Genomic DNA, 25,313 nt, shown 5'->3' with positions numbered 1-25,313 from the left:
TCTAGTGTATTTAGTAATCGTAGTGATACAGAGGCTATCAATAACACTATGGCTCTTAGTACACAGACAATGACTGCAGTTTCCAATATGGCTCAACAACTACAAGCAAGAAGTCAAGAGAATCAGCGATTAAAAGAAGAGGTGATCTATTTAAAACAATAACTTGTTAAAACTCATCAGGTGAAGAGAATTATTGAGAGTAAAAATTCACAATTGATGAACGTGGTGCAATGTAATGCAATTGTTATAATGCCAAGACTTACAGAGGTTGAACATAGAGAGGTTCAAGTTCGAAAGGCTCATGACAAGCTATTGAGAGAAGTTAAGCACAAAATATGTGTGAAGCCTACTCAGAACTAATATGTAATCTCCAAATGTTTTCTCATTCTAAAATAAAATTGCAAGCATTTCTCTTTGTCAAAACTTTTCCTTCTTTGTTATAAAAATAAATTTTGGTGCTAATAAGGAGTAAGATAAAATATAGAGTAATTTTAGAATATATCTTTAGAAACAAAAAAAAAACCCCAGAGATTATGCATATGATCAAAAATAATTTTAAGAAAAAAAAGAGAAATGACACATGAAACCAAATGCTTCATACCAGGTAGAAGCAATAGTAATACAATAACAAAGAGTTTGTAGCACATGCAATCACAAAAGAAGTACTACAAATTACAAAAATAATTTTAGCATTTTGATAAGGGAAAAGACGTTGGTGGATGTAAAAATCATTGACAACGATGAAGATCGGTGACAATGGTGAAGATTAGTGATGATGATGTAGATCTGCGATGATGGAGAGGATTGAAAAGGACTCTGAAGATTGGTAATGGATATGATGTAGATCAGAGATAGATCTTGGTAGATCGGTGCTGGATTTATATAGATTTGTGATGGATTTTGGTAGATCAATGAGGGATTTGAGTGGATGATGCTGGTGATGAACTATGATGATGGAGAAGATCGATGGTGATGGTGTAGATTAGCGGTGTTGATGATGTAGATCGGCGATGATGGGGATGATCACATATGATGGAGAAGATCGATAATGAATTGGAGACGATTTTGTGTAGATCAGAGAAGGACGTATGTAGATCGAAGATGGGTTTGTGTATATTAGAGATAGATTTAGATGGATGATAGTGGTGAAGGAGTTAGTGTTAGAGGATGATAGGGAGCGAGAGCGGGCGAGAGAGAGAGAAAGACAGAGAGAGAGAGAGAGAGAATTTATAATAAAAAAAATCACATAATTTTTTTTTTAATAATAAAGCAAATTAAAAAAAATGTATAAACATTATATTGAAGTATTTAGACTACCAAGTAAGAAAACAATAAGCAATTACAAATCTGTGTAATAGAGAAAAACAAAGAGTGATGATACTAACAAATGATGATGTTTAAAGATGTCAATTCTCATGATATCCCACATAATCATCCATTTCAATTCTACTAATGGGTAGATGGATAAATACAGTTCAAGCTCATGTTAATAATGGGAAAAATAGATAATAACAGTATTATGTAGCAGTGAAAGAGCAAGCTCATATGTTTGATACCAAATGTTACTGATGTTACTAATACCAATATGCAATCTAAGAGATTTATAGCACAAACATTACTTAGAATACCTATTATTGCTCACAATAATTTAAACTCATTGTAATCTCATGGAACGAAGGTAATTCCATAACTAAGGCATGTCCAACATATAACAATTCATATCATAAAATCAATATATTTGGTGCAAATTTAAGCATAAACATGATTTTGTTTTTCCCATTTTGGCAAGGGTATATTCTCTTCATTTATCGTCAAAGAATATACATTACAAACCATATGATGCATAATTAAATTCATGAATAATCAATCCCTTCCATATCTTGGTAATGAAAATGTTAGTTCAAAGGATATGAGAGAACATATGTAATTTATCACAAGAGCTCAAGAATGTATTAGGAAACATACCTTTAATTCATGAGTTGGAAACTATTTAGTCTTCTATTTCCTATCATAAATAAATCATCTCAAAGGAATTTAACCGGTGTGTTTAACTGTAACGCCCTCAAAATAATACATAAAACCCATTACGTTAAACATGCATTGATATAAAAGAAACCAACCATTTCCATTCATCAGAGTAATTCTTACAACTGTATTACATGTTAACAACAAAAGCAAATGCCCTATGGGTTTACAGCTTTCTAAGTCAACACCTGGTTACACAAAAGAAGAGTACTAACTCTATACAAAATAAGCCCTTGGCTTGATATACATGTAATACAAACAAAATCAAGAGTCTTCAACTCTCATCATCATCCAAGCTATGTCCTTGGAGGTGGCATACTACCTGTACTTGAAAATAATGTCCCATAAAGGGTGAGCCAACGCCCAATAGAGATATGCTAAACACAGTATGAGCAACGACTAAGACATTAGCAATTGATAAATGTTCAATTTCCATAAACCAATTCATAACCCATTTCCATTTCATGACCACTATGTTCATGTTTCATTTCAACTTCCATTTCTTATCAATTTCACAATTTACATCAACGGCTCAAAACCTGGCCAACCCCTTATATGAGACAGTGACTCATATTAAACATTTCCCATTTTTACAATAGATAAACATACTAGTTGTATCAACATTTCAACAGATAAGCCTACAAGCTGTATCCATATTTCAACAGATATGCATATTAGCTATATCAACACTTCCAAAGATAAGCATATGAGCTGTATCAACACTTCCAAAGATAAGCATATGAGCTATATCAACACATTATCTGACAAGCATATGAGCTGTATCAGTGGAGTCCATCCCCTATCTCCTCCCAAACAACATCCGGTTTAGAGGTCCATCCCCTATCTTCCCATAAACCGTGGAGTACATCCCCTATCTCCTCCCACACACACAACGTATATACACAAAGGTCATATACACAATCAATCAATACATAACGTTAATGTATTCTATCAACCGTCATACTCTATGACATATCCAATTGATTAGTTTTAGTTTGCCTAATCATCATGCATTGTCTACAACAATCAAAACTACCATCCACCGGTAGCCCAAGCAATTATTTCTAAACAGATAATAAAAGCTCCAACAGATAAAATATCAATGTTTTCAAAAGTGAGCGATTAATAAATCTAACTCCACTATTCAACCATATAATGAGTCAATTTCATTATTTCCAACTCAATTCCATATAACCACCATTTTCTCAAATTAATCATACCAATTAATTTATACAACCAATTAGGGTTTTCTATCCCATTTCCCAATATTGACCCAATGGTCTATATTTCAACAACCAACAACAATATCATTATTTTGAAACTCAAAATACACATTCTTGAAGTCAAAATAACAAAACCCTCTTTCAGCATTTTGAAACCCTAAGTCCCAAAATTACCCAACTTCAATACTTTATCAAAACAACCAAAAATCTATGTCAAAGACCATAAGAGTGAGTAGGAATCCTTACCTCAAATTCGGAGCTCAAGGAAAGAAGGTGAAGAAACTCAACGTGCTCCAAAACTCAATATTCTCGGATCAATGTATAGCCCTCGACGATCAACCCAACTTTTACAAAGGCCGAAGGAAAAGAAAACACTCTAACTAGATCAAACCCTAGAGAGAAGGGAGTTTCTAGAGAGAGGAACTCTCAAAATGGCTTTTTAGAAAGTAAGAGAGAGAGAGAGAGAATGTAAAAAGTGATTTGAAAATGCCCAGCTGCCAACTAATATACGACATTCCCGCTAGAGCGGAGAACACAACGCTCGAGCGTCAAGAACAAAAACTGGGTACGCTCGAGGTCCAAGACACAAGAATAAAGTACATCCGCTCGAGCGCGAAAACCAGTCCGCTCGAGCGTGGATTTCCCCCTCCCAGAACTTACACCAAAAAGTACTATCCGCTCGAGTGCCAGAATACCCACTCGAGCGCCACCGCTCGAGCGCAAAGAAACCCGCTCAAGCGTGAAAAACATGCTTGCAGAGGTTCTGCAGAGCACCAAAATACTGGGAGCGTGCAATATCCGCTCGAGCGCAAGAAGACCCGCTCGAGCGGACCTCCTAAAAACTGGGCAGCAAAGAATTGAAACCAAAGCCTAACCAACCTGTAACAACTCTGCCCAATACATCCTAAAACCCAAACAAATGGAATTAAAGGATGACAACAAGATAGATACAACTACCAACTCCACGGAACTGAGTCCGGAATACAACAGAACGGTAAAGGGGCAACCGGGATCGCTATATTAACAAAATTATTTCTTCTCCCAAGCTGGCACTTCCTTTTTCTATGGTGATTTTGTGCAGATATAGCAATCATAAAATAATCACATGAAACATATAGTGTATAAAATGTAATCATATCAAGTTAAGTAAGCACATTAAATCACTCTCCTCTTTTATCTTTAATAAAAATAGATAAACTCAAAATATAAGAAGATTTCAATAGGTGCCATAATCAATTAATAGTTTAGAATGCCATTTTTGAATTTTTCAAAATGTAACACATAAAACAAATATTAGCTCACATGAAAAATATCAATATATTGCATCATCAAAATCATCTTAATCATAATGTAGCTTAATCAAAATAATTAAAGTTGAAATTAAATCACAATTTTTTTAAACATTTCCGTGCATAAAAAAAAAATCTCTCTTTTAAAAAAATCTTTTTAGTTAGAATATTAAAATAGTAATAATTTTATTTTCTTCTCTTTTTCATCTACCTTCACATGACTCATCTATGATTTAATGGCATGGTATAGCAAGTATGCAAGAGAGTAAAAATTTTATCATTAATATGAAATATTTTGAGATTTGAAAATCAACTTTTACCGAAACTAACTATACCAATTATTTATTGTTGTTGCTGAATATTGCGTGATTACTGTTCATCCGAGAAGATGTGATGAATATTGTCTCTGGTCATATAATTTGAACATCCACTGTCCAAACACCATTTTCTTCTACCGAATTTCACCTAGAAGCATTCCTGAAACAAAATAAAAAAATAAAAAATCAAGTTTTCGATTTTGGTAGCCAAATTTTTTTTGGTCCATGAATGTTAGTTTCAGAATTACTTGATTTTGGAACTCATATCATTTTTGTTCTATTTAATCCCTTTTTAAATTGACATGATAAAATTGAGTGACCATTTCTATTACAATAAGGACATACAATATTAGGATTACTAAATGATGATTCTTTAACAAAGAAATTTTTATAAAACATCTGTTTCTTGTGGGGTTTGTACCCAATATCAGCTTTGTCAAAAATACATATTTGATTTCCAAGTAATTTATTTAAATTTCTTTTTTTTTTTGGGTAAACTTAAAAATTATTTTATTTAAATCTTCAATTTTTTCTTTTAAAGAATCATTTTCAATTTTCAAATCACTTGAAGAATTCTTGAGAGAATCATTTTCTTTTTTTAAACTTTTTTTTTTTTTAAAGTTTCATTTTTTTTTTAAAGACGTCATTTTTATTTTTTAATATTTCATTTTCATTTTTAAAAATATCATTTTCAAGTTTCAAATCATTTAATTCCTTTTTTAAGATAGGAGATGTAATGTCCTGCCATGACATACACAAACAACCCACGACAAAACATAGAAAAATACCAAAAACATCTTCTCATTGAACTAAGATTTAAGAAATTACAGTTTCAAGTTTACAGTTCCCAGGTACTTGAGCTCATCTCCAAGTTCAATGAAACATTACAAAAGGGAAAAGGCTTAAGGCCATACAAGACAACAACAAAATAAATTTAAAAGACTAGATAGTAAAGTGTCTTCAAGTTATCAATCCCAGCTGAGTAACCGCTCACTTCGAGTCATCATAGTGGTGGTACATCCTCATGTTCTGAAAATTTAAATATGGTTGAGTTATATGCCCAATAGGAATACATTTAACCAAGTATCTAATCATTTGAATGAGTCCATGGCACCATCATAACCAAAACTAAACTAGTAGTTAATAGGAAAACAAAGCTAATTAGGTGAGTAAATTCAAAATAATTCGGAAGTCACATTTCTATCTCACACCAAACCACTATTCATATTAGAAAGAAACACAGACCATAAGTCCCTTGTAAGAGTCCAAAATGACATACACAACTCATTTTTATTCAAAACCATCCCCACATTTACCGACTCTTATACGGCAGGACGTGGGCACCCAAAATCATCCGTTTTTCCACTTTTGTCGACTACAATACGGCAAGACCAGTGAACACCCAAAAAACATTTTCTCACATTCGTCCGGCGATAAACTTAAGACAGGGCAATTGGGTACCTTGACTCCCCGCATGGGTACCAACACAATACAACAATATCAAGACCGACTCTTATCCGGACTTAAGCACAATTTACCAAACTTTCATTCAATCACAAGTATTCAACACTGTACGAAAGGAAATAAAACCACAACATTCAAGATAAATAAATCCCTAAGCCACAATTTAGTTATCACAACAATATCCACATCTTTCACCTTCTCTTGTTCACAATCTTCCAAGACTTTAAGAAAATTCCAATGTAAATACTATTTTTTACTCAATTATAAATTAGGGTTTTGGTCAAATTTGGGCTTTGCACTTTCTTTATATAAATAGGAATTCTCAACATCAATGTTCCTTATTTATGTAAAATTAGACGAAATTGTAATGAAACTCGAGTAAAATGTCCCTTTTTGTTAAATACAAAGTTTAATCTATCTCAATCATTTAATCAAACCTTGGAGTCACATGATACCATATCAACTTCTTCAAACAAAGAAATACAAGGTTAAAAGTAACCCTACCTCAAGCTATGAGCACAAGAACCAAGCTTTTTGATGAGCTCTCCACCAAACAAAAATCTAATCGGTAGAAATGATGCTTTTCACATGTACTTCACCCCTTGCAAGTGATTTAAGCTAGATCTTGGAGGAATGAGATGTATTTTAGAGTGAGAAACCTAGGGTTTTCGGACTTAGGGTAAGAGGGAGGAAGAGAGAAAGGAAAAGTGAAAAGAATGATCTAGAAATATACTTTTTAAACTACTAAATTCGTGCAGTCCGCTCGAGCGAACAACATAATTACAAAAGGATCGCTCGAGCGACAACTCCACCGCTCGAGCGAAAAATGAAAAGTCCCAAAAATTTTACAGAGCTATAGTGAAACTACTGGGAGCTCACATTCTACGCTCGAGCGATGATTCCTTCGCTTGGGCGTCCCTACCTGTAAACCTGCGAGATACTGGGAGCAGTAATTCTTCGCTCCAGCGGCACTTCCTTCGTTCGAGTGGTCACCTAGAACAAGATGTCATAGGAGATTCTTTTGATTTCAAAATATTATTTTCTTCTTTTATCTTTAAAAAAACTTTTTGTAACTCTTCAATTTTATTAGATAAAGATTTATTTTCTTTTGTTGAATTTAAAACAATTTTTTAAGTGTAATATTTTTAATGCCAAGTTTTCAAAACTTATCATGCAATTCTTCAAATGCGGATTGTAATTTATCAAAAGAATAAGATTCATTGTTAGAATCACATACCTCATCATCATCTCCAAATGCCATTAGGTATTCATTAGCAACTTCATTGTTGTTGTCATCATTTCATGAGTGACTTTTATTACTATCTCCCCATGCGGCTTTAATTTTCTTTTTACTTACTTACATTCATCGTTATAAGTTCATGGGTCATGAGAGACCCCAAAAGCTCTTCCATGCTCAATCTTGTCAAATCCTTTGCTTCTTGAATAGCAATCACTTTTGACTCGCAATTTTTTGGCAAAGATTCGAGAAGTTTTCTCATCAACTCAACATTAGTATAAGATTTACCAAGAGATTTTAGGACATTAATAATGTTAGTAAATCTAGAAAACATTTCAGAAATAGATTCATGGGATTCTATCTTAAAAACCTCATAATCATGAATCAACATACTAATTTTAGATTCTTTAACATGATTGGTCCATTCATGTATAATCTCTAATTTATCCCAAATTTTCTTGGCCGATTCACCTGTACAAATTTTATTATACTCATTAGAATCTAAAGCGCAAAGTAAAAAATTCATGGCCTTGGCATTCATTTGAATGCTTCTCAAATCATTATTGACCCATTCATGTTTTTTCTTGGGCAAGATTCGCCCTTGGATGATCTTGGAGAGTATCTTGTGACCATTGACTATAATTCTCCATAGCTCATAGTTTAAAGTTTGAATAAAAATTTTCATTCTTGCTTTCCAAGAAGTATAATTTGAGCCATCAAACAATGGTGGTCTAGAGAGCAATTGGCCTTTAGCAAAATAAACATCAAAATTGGTTGCCATGATCTACTCTTAGATGGTTAAGTCAAAAAAAAATAAGAGCACTTGCTCTAATACCAATTGTTATCTCAGGTAGGCAACCTAAGAGGAGGTGGATTAGGTTTCTAAATAAATTACCAAATTAAAAATTAACCCAAATAATAAATAAATAAATATGAACAACAATATAAAATAAAGTAATGAAATAAAATGAGCAAAGGGAAGAGAAATCAAACACGTCAATTTATAGTGGTTCGGCACGCCGGGCTTACGTCCACTCCTCAAGTATCATTCTTGGGAATTTCTCCACTATTTTTCAAATAGTAATTACATCACTAGTTTTACTAGTGCTTGTGAACCTTTATAACAAGTGACCAATCCCGATCACTCCGACTAGTTTAAAATCCGGTGTCTAGTCACATCTAACCAAGTAATTTTATCTCAAAAATCACTCACAAAAATATCTTCACTAGTTTTGAATCCGGTGCCTAATCACACCTAACCCAAGTCATTTTATCCCAAAAAAATCACTCTTAAAACCTCTCTTTTTACAAGAATAATATAAATAAGGGATAAAAGACCCTTTTACAATTTTGCTCAAGCTCTTAATAAATTTTCTCATAGAAAATATAATACAATAAAACACAATACAATATTTGAGAATATTTTAATATCACAAAATTTTCTCTTCTTCACTTCTTATTTTTCTCACACCAAAATACTCTTTATATATCATAAAATTATATTAGTTGGGTGGAGAGAAGAGACACTCATGTCCGTTGGAGGAGACACATGCGGAGAAATACGGAGCACGGGCACCAATTTCTCATTTTCAAATTTAGCAAGAGGAGGAGTTGAAAATATAGCCACGTCGCTTTCGATGAATAGTGAAATGCACGGTACTTTACTAATTTTCTTCCAAACCTTACAAATAGGGATGTAATCGGTGCGAGACGATCAGTGTTTAGGTGAAATTTTGTACCGAACGAATGATGTCGGTTTTATTATATTGAAAACCAATACAGACTAAATTTTTTATCAAACCGCACAAAACCACACCAATTCAAACGATTCAGCTCAATGCGGTTTAATCGGTTTAAGTACTTTCAAAATTGAGTCATTAGTATATTAAATAATTTATATAAAATATTAAATTAGTAATTTGTGCGCAATTTTAACCATATCTAATCCAACCATTCACAAAAATACAAACAAAAAAAATTAATAAATACCAAGGCTTGAAACTTTTACTGAATTAATTAGAAACAAAATATAATCTAAGAATCAAATTGGCAGTGTTTTTAATTATATATTTAATATATATTATATGTAAATATATTCGGTCCATTTTGGTACAAATCGGTGTATAGTATATCAAAACCGGTATCGAACTGAAAATCGAAAAACATTAATTTCCAAAACTGAACAGACCGATTCGTATCCGACCAAATATGACCGGTTCGATCCAGTTCAATTGGTTTTTTCGATTTTTCTTACAATACTACTTACAAATTTCAAAGGTACCCAGTAACTTGAATAGTAATTTTTCTATTAAAAAATATATGATGTAAAGTAACATCTATTTAAATAATATTTATAATAAATACAACATACGAAAACATATATTTTAATAGATAATATTTCGTGTCGAAGAATGTAAAATATGTATATTAAAAAATCACAATTTATTCCATAATATTTAGATATCATCAAAATTAAACCATATGATTAATAGTTGCAATTTATACAAATTAACAATATTAACCTTTTAACAATAGTGAAATGTAAAAAAATACAACTCTTTTTAACTTTTTAACAATTTGAAAATTAAAAATGGTAAAATTATAGTATTAAATTTAAGATATTATACAATAGTAATGAAACAGAAAATGACACTTCTAAATTAAATATTGCTATGCCACCTTAATTAGCGATAACTTGTGCCACATTCAACCTCTCCAATGAAGTTATGAGAATAAAGTTGAGAACATAATAAAGACTACTACAAAAATGGTTAAAGATCACACTTTGACAAAAAAAAAGATCTCACTTTTATTGGAAGTGTGATAAAAAACATTAGATTGATATTTTAATCACACTTAATTTAATTGAGTGTGATAATATTTATTTTTTATGTCACTTTTCAATTAAGTGTGATTATATATATATTTTTTTAATCACACTTTCTAATTAAAGTGTGATTATATATACACTTCTACTTTTTAATCACACTTTTTAAACAAGTGTGATTATATTTATATTTTTTAATCACACATTCTAATTAAAGTGTGATTATTTATATATATTTTTAATCACACCTTCTAATTAAAGTGTGATTATATATACACTTCTACTTTTTAATCACACTTTTTAAACAAGTGTGATTATATATATATATATATATATATATATATATATATATATATATATTTTTAATCACACATTCTAATTAAAGTGTGATTATTTATATATTTTTTAATCACACCTTCTAATTAAAGTGTGATTATATATACACTACTACTTTTTAATCACACTTTTTAAATAAGTGTGATTATATATATATTTTTTAATCACACATTCTAATTAAAGTGTGATTATTTATATATTTTTTAATCACACTTTCTAATTAAAGTGTGATTATATATACACTACTACTTTTTAATCACACTTTTTAAATAAGTGTGATTATATATATATTTTTTAATCACACATTCTAATTAAAGTGTGATTATTTATATACTTTTTAATCACACTTTCTAATTAAAGTGTGATTATATATACACTACTACTTTTTAATCACACTTTTTAAATAAGTGTGATTATATATATATTTTTTAATCACACATTCTAATTAAAGTGTGATTATTTATATACTTTTTAATCACACTTTCTAATTAAAGTGTGATTATATATACACTACTACTTTTTAATCACACTTTTTAAATAAGTGTGATTATATATATATATATATATATATATATATTTTAATCACACATTCTAATTAAAGTATGATTATTTATATATATATTTTTAATCACACATTCTAATTAAAGTGTGATTATATATACATTATTACTTTTTAATCACACTTTTAAATAAATGTGATTATTTATATATTTTTTAATCACACATTCTAATTAAAGCGTGATTATTTATATATTTTTTAATCACACAATGTAATTAAAATGTGATTATATATAAATTATTACTTTTTAATCTCACTTTTTAAATAAGTGTGATTATATATATATATATATATATATTTAATTACACTTCCTAAATAGGTGTGGTTGTATAAAATATTTCAAATTGATTTTTACATAAAATATACAATTCTCAAATTTTTAATCACCCTTAATATGATTGAGTGGGATAATATTTATTTTTTATGTCACTTTCTAATTAAGTGTGATTATATATATATATATATATATATATATATGGTAAATTACACTGACACCCCCTAAGGTTTATGTTTATTACAGTTCTCCCTTCACGTTTTGGAAATTACATCTCCCTCCCTGAGGTTTAAAGTTTCATTACAGATTCCCCCTTAGCAATTTAATTTTTTTAAATACTAATTTTTTCCTTACTGGGTAAATTACATTGACACCCCTTACATTTTAGAAATTACAATCCCCTCCCTAAGGTTTAAAGTAGCATTACCAATTGCCCCGTCGGTTAGTATTAGTTGGAAAAAAAATTCATTGAAAAAAAATTAATTGGAAAAAAAATTATTTGAAAAAAAATTAATTGAAAAAAAAATTGTTAGTAAAATTTTTAAATTTCCGTTTAAAAACCAACATAAACTTATTTTTTGAATTTACGTTTTTTCCTGAAATTTACAATCTGAGACAACTATTTATAAATCAAAAAAATTATCAAATAAGTTTTTATGACAATTTTTAAAATTTTTGTAAATATAATTGAAAACTGAAAACGAAATGGTTACCAAACAGGCTTCAGATGGTAAAAATGTCGTAAAATGAACAAATAATTAAATAAGTTACCAACATAAGAAACGACTTATCAAAAGATTCTTAGGCTATGTATGGTTTGAATTTTGGAAAAAAAAATTAAAAATTAAAAATTAATTTGGTTAAGAAATAAAAAATAAAAAATAATTATCATTTTTAAATAATTTTTATCTTTCGAGTGGTTAGAAATAATTTTTTACAAATTAAATTGAAACAGCTATACATATGTATATAACCTGCCCAAAAGTTAAAATGATAATTATTTTTTACCCTTAAATGATAATTATTTTTTAGTTTTTATTTCTTAGCCAAATTAATTTTTAATTTTTAAATTTTTTTTCTAAAAATCAAACCATATATGGCCTAAGAATCTTTTGATAAGTCAATTCTTACGTTGGTAACTTATTTAATTATTTGTTAATTTTTACAACATTTTTACCATCTAAAGCCTGTTTGCTAAGGTGTCATTTGGTAACACTTACGTTTTCAGTTTTCTGTTTATATTTACAAAAATTTTAAAAACTCAAATAAAAACTTGTTTGGTAAATTTTTGATTTATAAATCAGTGGTCTCAGTTTATAAATTTGGCCAAAAAATGTAAACTCAAAAACTGTGTTTTCGTTTTGAGTTTTGAGTTTTTTTTTTTTTTTTACCACCCAACACTAGCCACCACCCGCCACCATTTTCCACCACCTTCTTCCGCCACCACCACCCATCCCCCTACCACCTGCCACCACCACTCGCCACCAACACCCACCTGCCAGCCACCACCACCCACCTGCCACCCACTCGCCACCACCACCCACCTACCATCTACCCGCCACCCGCCACAACCATCTACTGTCCGGCATCTACCGGTTACCATCACTCAGTACCCATCTACCACCACCATCCACCACCCGCCACCACCAGCCACCCACCACCACCACCCGACCAGCCCTAAATAGGTGTGATTGTATAAAATATTTCAATTTGATTTTTATATAAAATATACAATTCCCAAATCCACGCCTCTATTCTACCCGTGAATAATAGAGACGACTCACTACTAGAAAAGGAGGCTTTAGACACGAAACATTTTCACCCATTTTTTCATCTTCCTATTTCTCTGTCTCCGTCTCTCTTCTCTCTCTCTCACTCATCACTCTTCTCTGTCTGTCTGTCTCTCTCTTTCTCTCTGTGTCTCTGTCTCTCTTACTTTTCTCTCTCTCACTCATCACTTTTCTCTGTCTGTCTGTCTCTCTCTTTCTCTCTGTGTCTGTCTCTCTTATTTTTCTCTCTCTCACTCGTCACTCTTCTCTGTCTGTCTGTCTGTCTCTCTTTCTCTCTGTCTCTCGTCCATCTCTCTTCTGTCTATCTCTCCCATCTCTCTTCTTTCTCTGTCTCTCTTCTCTATATCTCTTACTCATCTCTCTCTGTCTCTCTCTCGTTTATCTCTTTTCGTTCTTTTTTTCTCTCTTTCTCTCTTTGTCTATATCTTTTCACCTATTTTTTCATCTTCCTCTCTCTCTTCTCTTTCTCTCTCTCACTTATCACTCTTTTTTCTGTTTATCTGTCTCTCCCTCTGTCTCTTTCTCTATCTCTCTATCTCTTTTCTCTATTCGTCTCTCACTCATCTCTCCCTCTCACCACCTATCTTCTCTACCACATTTACCACTACTGCAAATGCCATTCAACTACCACCACTCTTCTCTTTCTCTCTTTCACTCATCACTCTTCTTTCTCTATCTGTTTGTCTATCTGTCTGTTTGTCTGTCTGTCTGTCGTTCATCTTTCTTCCCTCTATCTCTCTTATTTGTCTTCTATCCCTGTCTCTCTCGCTCATCTCTCTTCTCTCTATCTTTCTCACCTCTTTTCTCTCTCTGTTTCTCTCGCTCATCTCTTTTTTTCTCTCTCTCTCTGTCTCTCTCATTCATCTATCTTCTCTCTATCTCTCTATTTTTCTATTCTCTCTCGTTCATCTCTTTTCGATCTCTTTCTCTCTCTTTTTGTATCGCTCATGATCTCTTGTCTCTCTCTCTCTCTCTCTCTCTCTCTCTCTCTTTGTTTGCCTGTCTCTCTCTCCGTCTCTCTCTGTCTCTCTCTCTCAGTCATCACTCTTAATAGAAAATAATTTTTATTAAAATATTATCCTTACTTCTACCAAATAAAAAATAATAATAATAATTTTTTATTCATTAAAATAAAAATGAAACAAATAAATTATCAACCTTAATAACAAAAAGAAAAAAAAAATTATTATTTATTTATTTATTTTTAAATATTCATTTATGATAAAAATTATTATTATTATTTTTTTTTTCTCAATCCGGCTCGCTCGGTTTCTCCTCTTTTTTTTCCAATTCCCAGGCCCTCCAAAATCCCCACTCTCTTATAACCAAAATCCCTAATTTCTACCAAATATCTCTCTCTCTCTCTCTCTCGCGACTGTGGGCGACAACGGCGTCTACCCAAATCCCCCTCTTCTTTTTCTTTTTCGTTTTCCCACCGTTTCTAATTCCCCCCTTTCTTTCCCCCCTTTTGTTTCCCCCCTTTTGTGATTTGTTGTGAGAGAATCGCGAATCAAGATCGTTGAGAATGGCCAGTGTTGCTGGGATGATTGGCCGAGGTTGTGGATCTTCTTCGTGGATCCAATTGAAGAATTCGAAGAAGAAGAAAGCGATGAGGAAAAATGACAGGGTTAGGGTTTGTACTGCTTCGTATCCTGCTTCTTCTGCTGTCACCGATCCCTACAGGACATTGAGGATTCAACCAGGTGCTTCTGAATCTGAGGTCAAGAAAGCTTTCAGACAACTTGCTCTCGATGTAATTTATCTTTCCATTTTCTTTTCAAAATGTTGTTTTTTATATTTTCCTTTTTTGATTAATATCTTCTTCTATAAAATCTGGTTCTGATTGGTCTCCTTTCCTATTAATTTTTTATTTTTTATTTTTAAATTCATTTGAAAAATGTTAGAAACTCAGGATTTAGATCTTAAATTCACCTAATATGACAAGGTAGTAAAGTTGACACTTATTGCAAAAAAAAATTAGATTCTCAAACATTTTTGATTATGCTTAGAATGAGTGGTTTGAAAAAATATCGGATAAAAAATAAATAAAAAATTAATTGCAATTGCATTTGATGCATGTTTCATTTAATGTTATTTTTCATTTATTTGATTTGATTTAATTTTTTTTGATTAATTATTAATGTGGAACCCATTTTATTAATTAATAATTATGTTTGTAATATGATCGAATTTTCAGTATCATCCGGATGTTTGCAGAGGAAACAATTGTGGGGTTCAGTTTCACCACATTAATGAAGCTTATGATGTAAGTTCCCTACTCTTTTTGTCTATGGGCCTTTTATTTTATTTATTTTTAATTATGATAGAGAATTCTCATGGTTCATTCAAGTATTTTATTAATAATTTAAGAGTTTATCTTGTAAGATTTTGCCTTTAGTTGTCAAGAATAGTATGAAAACCTTTATTTGGAGTGGTTGCAACTTACATGGGTGTTGCTTTATTTAAAAGTTGCCAGTCTTGCTTCAGTAACATTAGCATTTGTGGAGATGAACACAACACTAAACAACCAGGTGCAACATTTGAAGTTTTGTCTATTGGTCTTTTATAGTTGTGCTTTTTTACTTCTGGGTTTCTAAGCGAAACCTTTTATATGGGCTGATTGCCTCTAGTCAGAGGATAGTTCACAAGGAACACTAGGACCTTCAAACAAGTTTGACCAAGAGGAAACCAAATCTACTGAGAAGGTAAAAGATATTGCATCATTGTGCATTGACTTATCCTTTCTTTTATATGTATATTTTTCCCATTCTGCTTCTCATTCCCTAATATGCCTTTTAGATTTTTTTTTTCCCAGCCTCAATTTAAATCAATGATTAACTGTCGTAGGATTTATATCTCTCTAGATTGGTTGTTAACATTTTTCTGAACTTAATGGATCTTCATACACTACTTTGCAGCTTGCAGTTTTTGCTCCAAGATTGCTTCTCAAGTGTGATTGCTTACGAATTGTAGATGACTGCCTATGTTCTTTCTTATACTTGGTGTCCGTCTTACACTTTGTTATCATTGTATTTGTCTTCTTCATATTTTTCTTCTGTTAAATAGTATTCTACTGTTTTGAACCAAAACATATTTAAATTCTCTTAATCCTATTCCCCAGATCCTCTTCCACCAATTGTGGTGGTCTAGAATTTTAAAAGATCTTGCATCAAGCAAATTTTGAAGCTTATGGGGCTATTAACTTTATGCTACTCCGTAGAGTGCATAATGATATTATTTTATATATGGAGATCTATTTTTTAGCTATAAGTTATGATATAAGGTCAATGATCATTTCCATTTTTTGTCTTCTGCCCTCTGATTATGCCAGCCAACTTCTATTTGTCCAAACAGAGGGTTAAGACTGTTTTGCGTATCTTGAAATGGAAAGTTGAATTTTGAAAGAAAAAAAAGACTCTGGTTCCCCTGCTTGATGGCCAAACTTAACTTACGTTGAAAGTACATTAGTGATTCCCCCCCAGACCCTGGATAGTAGCGAATGCACTTGGACTTAATGTTTTAAGATCATATAATCATGCAGTTTTTCCTTGTAAAAAGTCTAGTTGGATTTGTTTTAGTCCTGATGTATTATACCGGGCAGTTTCCCTCCGTTGATGACTGGCATGTTGGAACTATTATTACTCCAATAGTTTATTTTCAATTTTGCTTGCTGACAATTTTTGTATGGGATATATGTTTCACGATGTACTATGTAATAACACAACTTATGGCAAATCTAGTTACTACTTACCATTTTTAGAGGCTCTTTTCTGTCATATAATTTCATCGAACAGAACTTTGTTTAGTCCCTGCCCCTGGTATGATTGATTATGATATGAACATATATTTCTTCTTCTTACAGGTACTTAGTGATCCCAAATGTCGAGGGTGATGGTAGAGACGAATGGGAGATCAGATCGTCCATTGGATATTCATTAGTAGCAAAAAGTCAAGAAACCTGATCTCGAGAAACCTGATATCAATTTCTGGTATCAATTTCTTGTTCTTTCTTGGGGTTTATATGATTAGAAACCTGATCTCGAGAACTCAAAGCTTGTTAGGGTTTTCGCTAATTTCTCTTAGAAATACAGGGATCTGATCTCAAAACTTGTATTTCGTGCTCTATTTGCGTTGAATCGATCTCGGTGTTCCCATGGTTGAAGAAGAAGAGGCCTCTTAGAACTAACAGGTTTGATCTCGAAACCTGTGTTCTGATGGTTCGAGAATGAGAGGTCTCTATCTCTCTCTCTCACTCTCTCATAGTTTGCATATTTGATTTGATATAATCGACCAAATTTTTCTGATAGTTCTTCTTCTAGCTGGAATTATTGCTTCTCAATATTTTTTTGATTTGCTATTGTAGCAGGGACTTTCCAGATTTTTTTATTTTTATTTTTTATTTATTTGCAATGAGATTGGTCCCTCCAGACCTGATCTGTTCTTCCAAAAAGAGTCAAATCCACTCAAGCACCACTTCCTCTTCTTCTTCTACTATTTATTTATTTATTATTATTATTTTTGTGATAGTTGTTTTATGCTATTATTTTTCTCTCACTCTGGTTTTCTCTTTTCTTCTTGGATATTCATTAGTGTAAACTGTTTTTTTTTTTCTTTCTTCTTTTGCAGATCGATGTGGTACTTTAACTGGTTTTAGTAATGAGGTACTTATTTGGGTTGCAATTCCAAGTTGTTTCCTTATTCATTGTGTGGAAAACATTGAATGTGCTGGATGATTTCTAGTCTCTCTGATTCATTCTCTTCTCTATTCTTTATGATTTCAATGCAATATACAGTGCAGACATATTCACAACTATATATTAATGGGCTTTGAGGTTTTCTCATCTAATCATCTGATGGAGGGTTTGATTGATTCATATTCTCGTGGGAATTTCATAATTTTTATTGGATTTTGGGATTTGAGTTCCTTCCCATTTTGCTTTCCCTCTATCCAAACAGAGTCTTACTATCCAATAGGCCAATTTGAACACGCATTTATTTATTCTAACATAATTCTCTCATCACATTTCTTTCTTTTCTAGGCCTTTGTTTTTTATTTTCAACCTCAAGATCCTGAAAATATATATGTAGCACTTGCAGTTCTATCTGGCAGAAAAATACAAGGTATGCCCCTTGATGTTTTTAAATTTTTTGTTTCGTTTTTCGTTTTGGTATTGATTTTTTATTTATTTATTTATATATATATATATTCATTTTAGTTGCTAACGTTTAATTATATATATTCAACACAAATAATACTAAAAAATTTAAGTGCAAATGGCATGCTTAACTTAGGAAGTTTATTAAAATAATCAATATTATTATTTATCATCTATCAGTATTATATTCACCCAAAAATCTTTTAGTATTATAAAGCCTTGTCTTTTATTGCCAAAAAAAGGTCAATCTTTGTTAGTGTTTTTAGAAAGATAAAGGTTTTGTTTAGTTTGAATTTAAAAAATTATTTTTTGAAACTTTAAAAAAAAAAAAAAAAAAAATATCACCTCTTGATCCAGGTATGAATTGAAGATTATCTACTCTATTTCATATTTCGATGATTTCAAGTTGCTGCCCTTAATCTTTAGAATTTCCAAATATGCATTGTTGTATTACAATAAATAATATATTCATGGTGCTACTGTTGGTACCTAATAATTTATTAAGGATCGATTTAAATGTTGCATTTGAGATTGTTAATGTTAATTGTTTCTCTAATAATGTACTATGTGCTTATGGAAATTATCTTGGCAACATGTTTCACTTTTTTTTTATGGAAATTATCTTGATGATGATATTAGAAATTCTGTTTCTAACGTGGGTAATCATCAGGGATATAGAAATTACTAAAGTCACGAGAAGTTAATAGACGAAACCTATTATAGATTTCTCCCGAGTGGGAACTTACGTAACCCCCTCAAATATCATCTAATGTTGAAGGGTTCTCTACCGTTGATGTCCAATTTATAGGAGGGTAAACCATAGGAAGATTGAGTTTAATAGGAAGGAGACTTGAGTCAATTTAATGGATAATAACCCCTCTTCTTAGACTTAGAAATTGGTAATGTATCCGTATGCAACAGAACTGATGATTGAAGTGTAAAAACCAGTTTGCTTGAAAATAGGAGATGAATCAAATTTTACATGTGATGTGGTTTCATATAATGTTGAAGGGTTCTCTAGCGAATATCTTTTGATTCCATATGTAAGTGATCAAGTTGGATTATCTTCATTAACTTCACCTGATTGGGATTTGATCTAGCAGTAATGGTTCTAAATTTTTCATTTGTGGTGTGCCTTTCACCTGATTCAATGAGGCCTCTTGAATCTGATGAGTAGTTCATGGATAACGTCTATATAAGTAGTTCCCCATGCTCATTTTTGTGGTAAATTAAGAATTTTAGAGGGACATATTTACTCAGCAATTATGCTGGTATGACTTTGATGTTGAAGTGCAAAATCCTCAAGAGCTGTGTTCTTCAGATAGCAGAGGGGCTGCGGAGTGGGACCGGTAAGGTGTGGTAGGGGTTAACCTGAGACAGTGAACTCGGCTGTGGCGTTGACATCCTTCCCTTGTGATTATCCTCGTCGAGAGCGAGTTCAAGCATTACCTTCTCAAACAAATCATGGTTTTTATTGAATTTAGGTAGAGTAATAACAGTCTTGCAAATTTGCAGAGCACCATCAAATATATTTCAATCACTTTTAAGGGTATAAAAGTAATTCCAGCAATTGGATGGAGAAACTAACATTCACTTTAGTCTAGAGTAGGGGGGTTTGTAGTGTTTTAAAGTTGAGGGGGTTGGTATGCATTTTTGAGACAAAATACTGGGGGTAATCAAATTTTCTGGGGGTAATCATATTATGCACCATAATTTGTGCCAATTAAGCTGTGAATGCACCATTAAATATTGGGTGTTTATGTTGTGAATGCACCATACTTAAGCTGTTGTAATTTTTAATCCAAGCACTATTGCCTTGCTATAAAGCCCTTGCTCTCAGGATGGAAATGGGGTGATGGCTGCCTTCCAAATGATGGTAGGCATTTCTCTAGTTGATACTGGTTAGTTATTTTCGTCTATGATTTGTAGTGTTTCAACTTATAACTTTCGAAAACAGCTAAAAAATAATTGAGATTATGCTGATCATGCTAACCTTTTGCACGTATTTACTACAGAATATTCTTTAATATGTAAAATTTCTGAGTACAAAAGCCATATATAAGCTTCATGGACAGCATAACAATGGGATTTGGAATTGGCCTATCTGGTCGTGGTTGCTACCAGCTTATCACTGAGGTCTGGTTGCCTTTTCTAGCACATATATATATATATATATATATATATATATATATATATATATATATATATATATTTTTAGATAAAAACACTATTTAAGTTATTAATTTTTACTTGTTTGGGTTTCTTTCAGAGGTCTGTGCTTGCTATGCCAGAAAATGGGATTGGCTTGTTTCCAGATGTGGGCGTTTGCATATATAGCAGCACGAACTCCAGGAAGAGGATCAGTTGGTATGTTTTCTGTTATTTAAAAAGTTCAGTTGGGTTCTATGGAGGGAATTTTTTTTATGATGTTATGTTTTCTTTTGTTTGCACATTGAAGCTTTTTGGTATCACCTTTAAGTATATTGAATTTAATGTTTAAATTCATCAATGAGGGGCGTGATGCTCATTATTTTTTTAGCAAAAGTAAGGTGAAAATGTGATAAATCTGCAATGGGTCTTTTATCATCATCATCAAGGCAGTGACCAATCAGACTGATAAGATGGATTGAAGACTCATCAAAATCCAAATTAGATCAAAGACTCATCATCATGAGATATAATACCCTTGGCCTAATGTAAAAGTGGGATAAGCTGTCAATTCTATATGATATTAAATTATAAAATAGCAAAATAAGAACTTTGTTTGATAGTAGAAATAATAATTAACTGGACGGAGAATTAGTAACTTAAAGTTAAATTGTGATTTGTGTATATTACAGGACCGAAGTTCACAAGATAATGTCAGCATCGTCATTGCTGATTAGGGGAATGCACTTGTATGCATTAAGTTAATTTAATCTAATGTTTTCCATTCTAATCTAATGTGTTAATCTATTGTATTGATATTAACCTTTCTAATTTGGTTCTGGCTGTGACTTTTTGCAAGACAGATTGGCAAAGTTTGCCTCGTCAAATTTTTTTTTTTTGTTTATAAACTACTATCGGTATTGTGTCATTAGGAATATGGATGTCTTCTCTGCTTTCTTTCTGCATGAGTTTTCAAGCCTGCTGACTTTGTAAATAAATCCTCACTGATTTCCAATATATTGTGTCTAGATATATTCTGTAATTGTACCTGTATCACATCTTATTGATATTAATAAGTGTCTCAGAAGAATCTGAAATGATTGTCATTTTTACATTCATTAAAGTACTGTATCAACTATGCTGCAAGGATATATTTACTTACAATTGCTTTTAGAAATCATTTTACTTTTAGAGTGATTTCTTGCTGATTGAAAAGCAATTAAGATTTGAGGATGCATGCTAAATTTCAACTCTTTCATGTCCATGTTAGGACACTTTATAGAAATTCTAGTGCCAGTTAAATATTAGCGTGGTATATGCAGAAAAATCAGTTTGGAAACTAGGAAGCCAATTTTCTCTAATGTTCTATGAGATGCAGAGATGTGTGGTAAAACTTTTTGTCAATGAAAGGTGAACTGTGCTAGATGGGTACTCTGTTGAAAAAGGTTATGGCGGCGTTTTTTAAATGTCACTATATCCCTACCCAATGGCTAGATTTGAAAATGTATAAATGTCTATGACGGCGTTTTTAAAACGTCGCTAAATGTCATAGTTACTTCCAAAAAGATTAAGATCAACCAGAAATGATTAATGTTCCTATTTTGGTTTGCTGAATTAACTTTTTAGTCTATTCATATGCATCAGTGGTTTCTGGATTAATTTGTGTTTTCTTTTTTCAGGTCAGAAATTGTTTGGAGAGATGCAAAATATGGTCCAAGAATTAAAGAACTTAGTTTTTTTAAGTTTTTTCATTTTTTAATATATGTAAGCACAGTTAATTTTTTTTTTTATTTAATTCTTTTGTATATACTTTTGAATATTTAATTTCCATTTATGAAATATATGATGTTATTCTATTCAATACGTGGTTATGATTCAAAATATAGTATATAGTGTGTATTACGTTCTTCAAATGTGCATACAAAAATAATATTGATTATTTTTCAAATATGTCGAATCTTTTTTTTATCACAGATTTTATTAGTTATTAATCACACTTAAAAGATGTGATCTAAATGTTATTAATCACACTTAAAAGATGTGATGTAAATATTTTTAATCACACTTAAAAGGTGTGATCTAAATGTTATTAATCACACTTTTTAAGTGTGATTAAAAATGACATTTTTTAATCACACTTCCAAAGATCACACTTAAAAGGTGTGATCTAAATATTTTTAATCACACTTAAAAAGTGTGATTAAAAATGACTTTTTTTAATCACACTTCCAAAGATCACACTTAAAAGGTGTGATCAAAATATTTTTAATCACACTTAAAAGGTGTGATCTAAATATTTTTAATCACACTTAAAAGATGTGATCTAAATATTTTTAATCACACTTAAAAGGTGTGATCTAGATGTTATTAAGCACACTTAAAAAGTGTGATTAAAAATGACCCCTTTTAATCACACTCCCAAAGATCACACTTTAATAAAACTTAAAAGGTGTGATTAAATAACATACATCACACAAAAAAAAGTGTGATCTTTATCTATTTTTGTAGTAGTGCTAAGGAAGCTTCAAGTATAAAAGCTGTAAACTTATCTCATACTTAAGGAAGCTTCAAGTATAAAAGCTGTAAACTTATCTCATACTTTTATCGTTTGTAGTACATCCAAGCCCACTATGTTCATAGGCACACATTGACATGCTTACGAAGTAACATGACTCAAACTATTCTAATCTATATAATAAAACACAATAATTTTTTAAAATGTCTCTTACACACTTGGTTAGCAATTTATTGGTGAAAATATCAGAAAAAATTATATTTTATTGATAAATAATACAAAGAAAATGAGATTAAAATAGATCGGGCTGAGACACGGATATCTCGTTTTTTTTAAGGAGATCAAGCCCACTGCGGTAGGAAGAACTCAAATGCCGATGCAGCAGTCACAAAACTATGACTTGTCCCTTCCAAGATACAACAACCCGACCACTTGTCATATAGTTCATGCCAACTCTGCACAAGATGGTGAACCTAAAGCTCCACCAAGAAAAATATTCTTCTTTGCTAGTAATCTTTCTTGTATAGAAAATAGTTGGTGTGTGTTGGTGTAGAAAAAAGTAGACGAGATGGACTATTTATAGGCCACTAAGACCTTACAAGCTACACCAAAAATAAAGATGATCATTAAACTAGAGAAAATTGAGTAACTCCAAAAACTAACTCGCCACCAAGTTCATGAATTCTCATTACTCTCCATTCATGAACAAGATGAAAGGTTACCAAAGTAATGAAACTTCATTCATGAACAAGATAAGAGGTTACTAAAATAATGAAACTCCATTCATGAACAAGATAAGAGGTTACCAAAATAATGAAACTCCATTCATGAACAAGATATATCAATAAATAAATAAAAGATATTAAAATAGACCAACACTAAAGTATCAAAAGAATAATTTTAACATTCAAGAAATTTAAGAAAATAAACATAAATCAAGAGATATTTATTTATAAATCAAGTTCAACAATTCAATAATTAATTAATCCAATAAATTAATATATTTCATCTTGTTATGAAAAATAATTAATGAATCCAATAAATACAAAATAAAAGAAAGATGGACTTGGATTCCTACTGCATGTAGTGTGCAACAACTATTATTGCACGGTTTATTGGGCACATTCTAGGCTCATTTTAATAATTCAAACCGTGAATTTTTTAGAATGTATTAAGTAGATCACAATTGCAAAAAATAAGTTAATCGAATATCGGTAGTCCTCTCATCAAATGATATTTGTATCTAAAAAAGTGAATGATAAATGTAATTTGAAATATAAAACTAAATATAAATGTGTTTTGATGAAAGAGTTACTAATATCTGATCAATTTAATTTTTGCCAAGTATATTTTATTCGATATATGCTAAAAAAATGAATGTTTTAGATCATTAAAATGGGCCTCGGAATGAGCTCAATAAGCCATGCTTTGAGAAGAAGTGATATGTGGAGTGAATAATGGGAGGAAGATACTAGCCATTCTAACCAATTGTATCTCTAAGACATTTTTGAAATTTTATTTTATTTTATTATATAGATAGATACATACTTTATAATAGTTAAAAAAATATGTAGTGTTAAAATTTTGAAAAATAAAATTCAATGCAATATATGATTCAACAACAACACAATCCGACAAAATTGAAAACATAAAGAAAATTTTAGTAAAACTATTTTTACGGGTCGAATTTCATTATGGTATAATTTGTTAAGAAGCCTTTCATTTTTGCAATTCTTAGCTTGAAAACCAAAGAGTCAACCATGTTAGATTTTCTAATGTTTAAAGGTCTCACGTTAAGGGTACACTAATGACAGTAAATTTATTAATAGTTATTAAAAAAATAAAATTTGATAAAATTGGGTTGTAAACTTTAACGTTAGAGACTTTCTAACATTATACAATTTATAATCGTTTAAATAATAAAATGTTTATAAATTTTTTTCTTGGTTTGATTGCAACTAACCCGTGCATTAAACGCTTAAATAATGATTTTTTAGGGTCATGCAAAATATTGATATCAATTTTTAAATCCTAAAAAAATAAAACATATATAAAAATATTTTTAATGAAAGACAATTTCGAACAAAATCCTATTGAATAGATGAGATATGTTTGAAAACTCCAATAAAAGTAAGTTATCTATTAAAAAGTTG

General features: G+C 31.1%; 1 protein-coding gene and 1 long non-coding RNA gene across 3 annotated transcripts; both read left to right on the top strand.

The window, feature by feature from the left end:
• Positions 1–14,791: 14,791 nt before the first annotated feature.
• Positions 14,792–18,466, top strand: LOC145804191 (chaperone protein dnaJ 8, chloroplastic-like). Of its 2 annotated transcripts, XM_082897931.1 has the most exons (6): positions 14,792–15,094; positions 15,539–15,607; positions 17,204–17,330; positions 17,433–17,530; positions 17,968–18,002; positions 18,381–18,466. In XM_082897931.1, the coding sequence occupies exons 1-3, from the start codon at positions 14,867–14,869 to the stop codon at positions 17,231–17,233; spliced, it is 327 nt and encodes a 108-aa protein (XP_082754057.1). In that variant the 5' UTR covers positions 14,792–14,866; the 3' UTR covers positions 17,234–17,330; positions 17,433–17,530; positions 17,968–18,002; positions 18,381–18,466. The 2 variants fall into 2 exon arrangements, with proteins under 2 accessions (XP_082754057.1, XP_082754058.1); XM_082897932.1 differs by lacking the exons at positions 17,433–17,530; positions 17,968–18,002; positions 18,381–18,466 and having other exon boundaries at positions 15,559–15,607; positions 17,204–17,265.
• A 442-nt stretch (positions 18,467–18,908) lies between these two features.
• Positions 18,909–22,610, top strand: LOC145804190 (uncharacterized). The gene is made up of 3 exons (XR_014345812.1): positions 18,909–20,633; positions 20,767–20,864; positions 22,325–22,610. It is a non-coding gene; the product is annotated as an uncharacterized LOC145804190 (long non-coding RNA).
• The last annotated feature ends 2,703 nt before the right edge of the window (positions 22,611–25,313 follow it).

This window comes from Camellia sinensis, chromosome 12 (genome assembly GCF_055761805.1).
Source record: "Camellia sinensis isolate YWXY chromosome 12, ASM5576180v1, whole genome shotgun sequence".
Taxonomy (NCBI): domain Eukaryota; kingdom Viridiplantae; phylum Streptophyta; class Magnoliopsida; order Ericales; family Theaceae; genus Camellia; species Camellia sinensis.
Note: the sequence above shows the minus strand (reverse complement) of the source record. Positions and strands in the feature narration are given on the sequence as shown.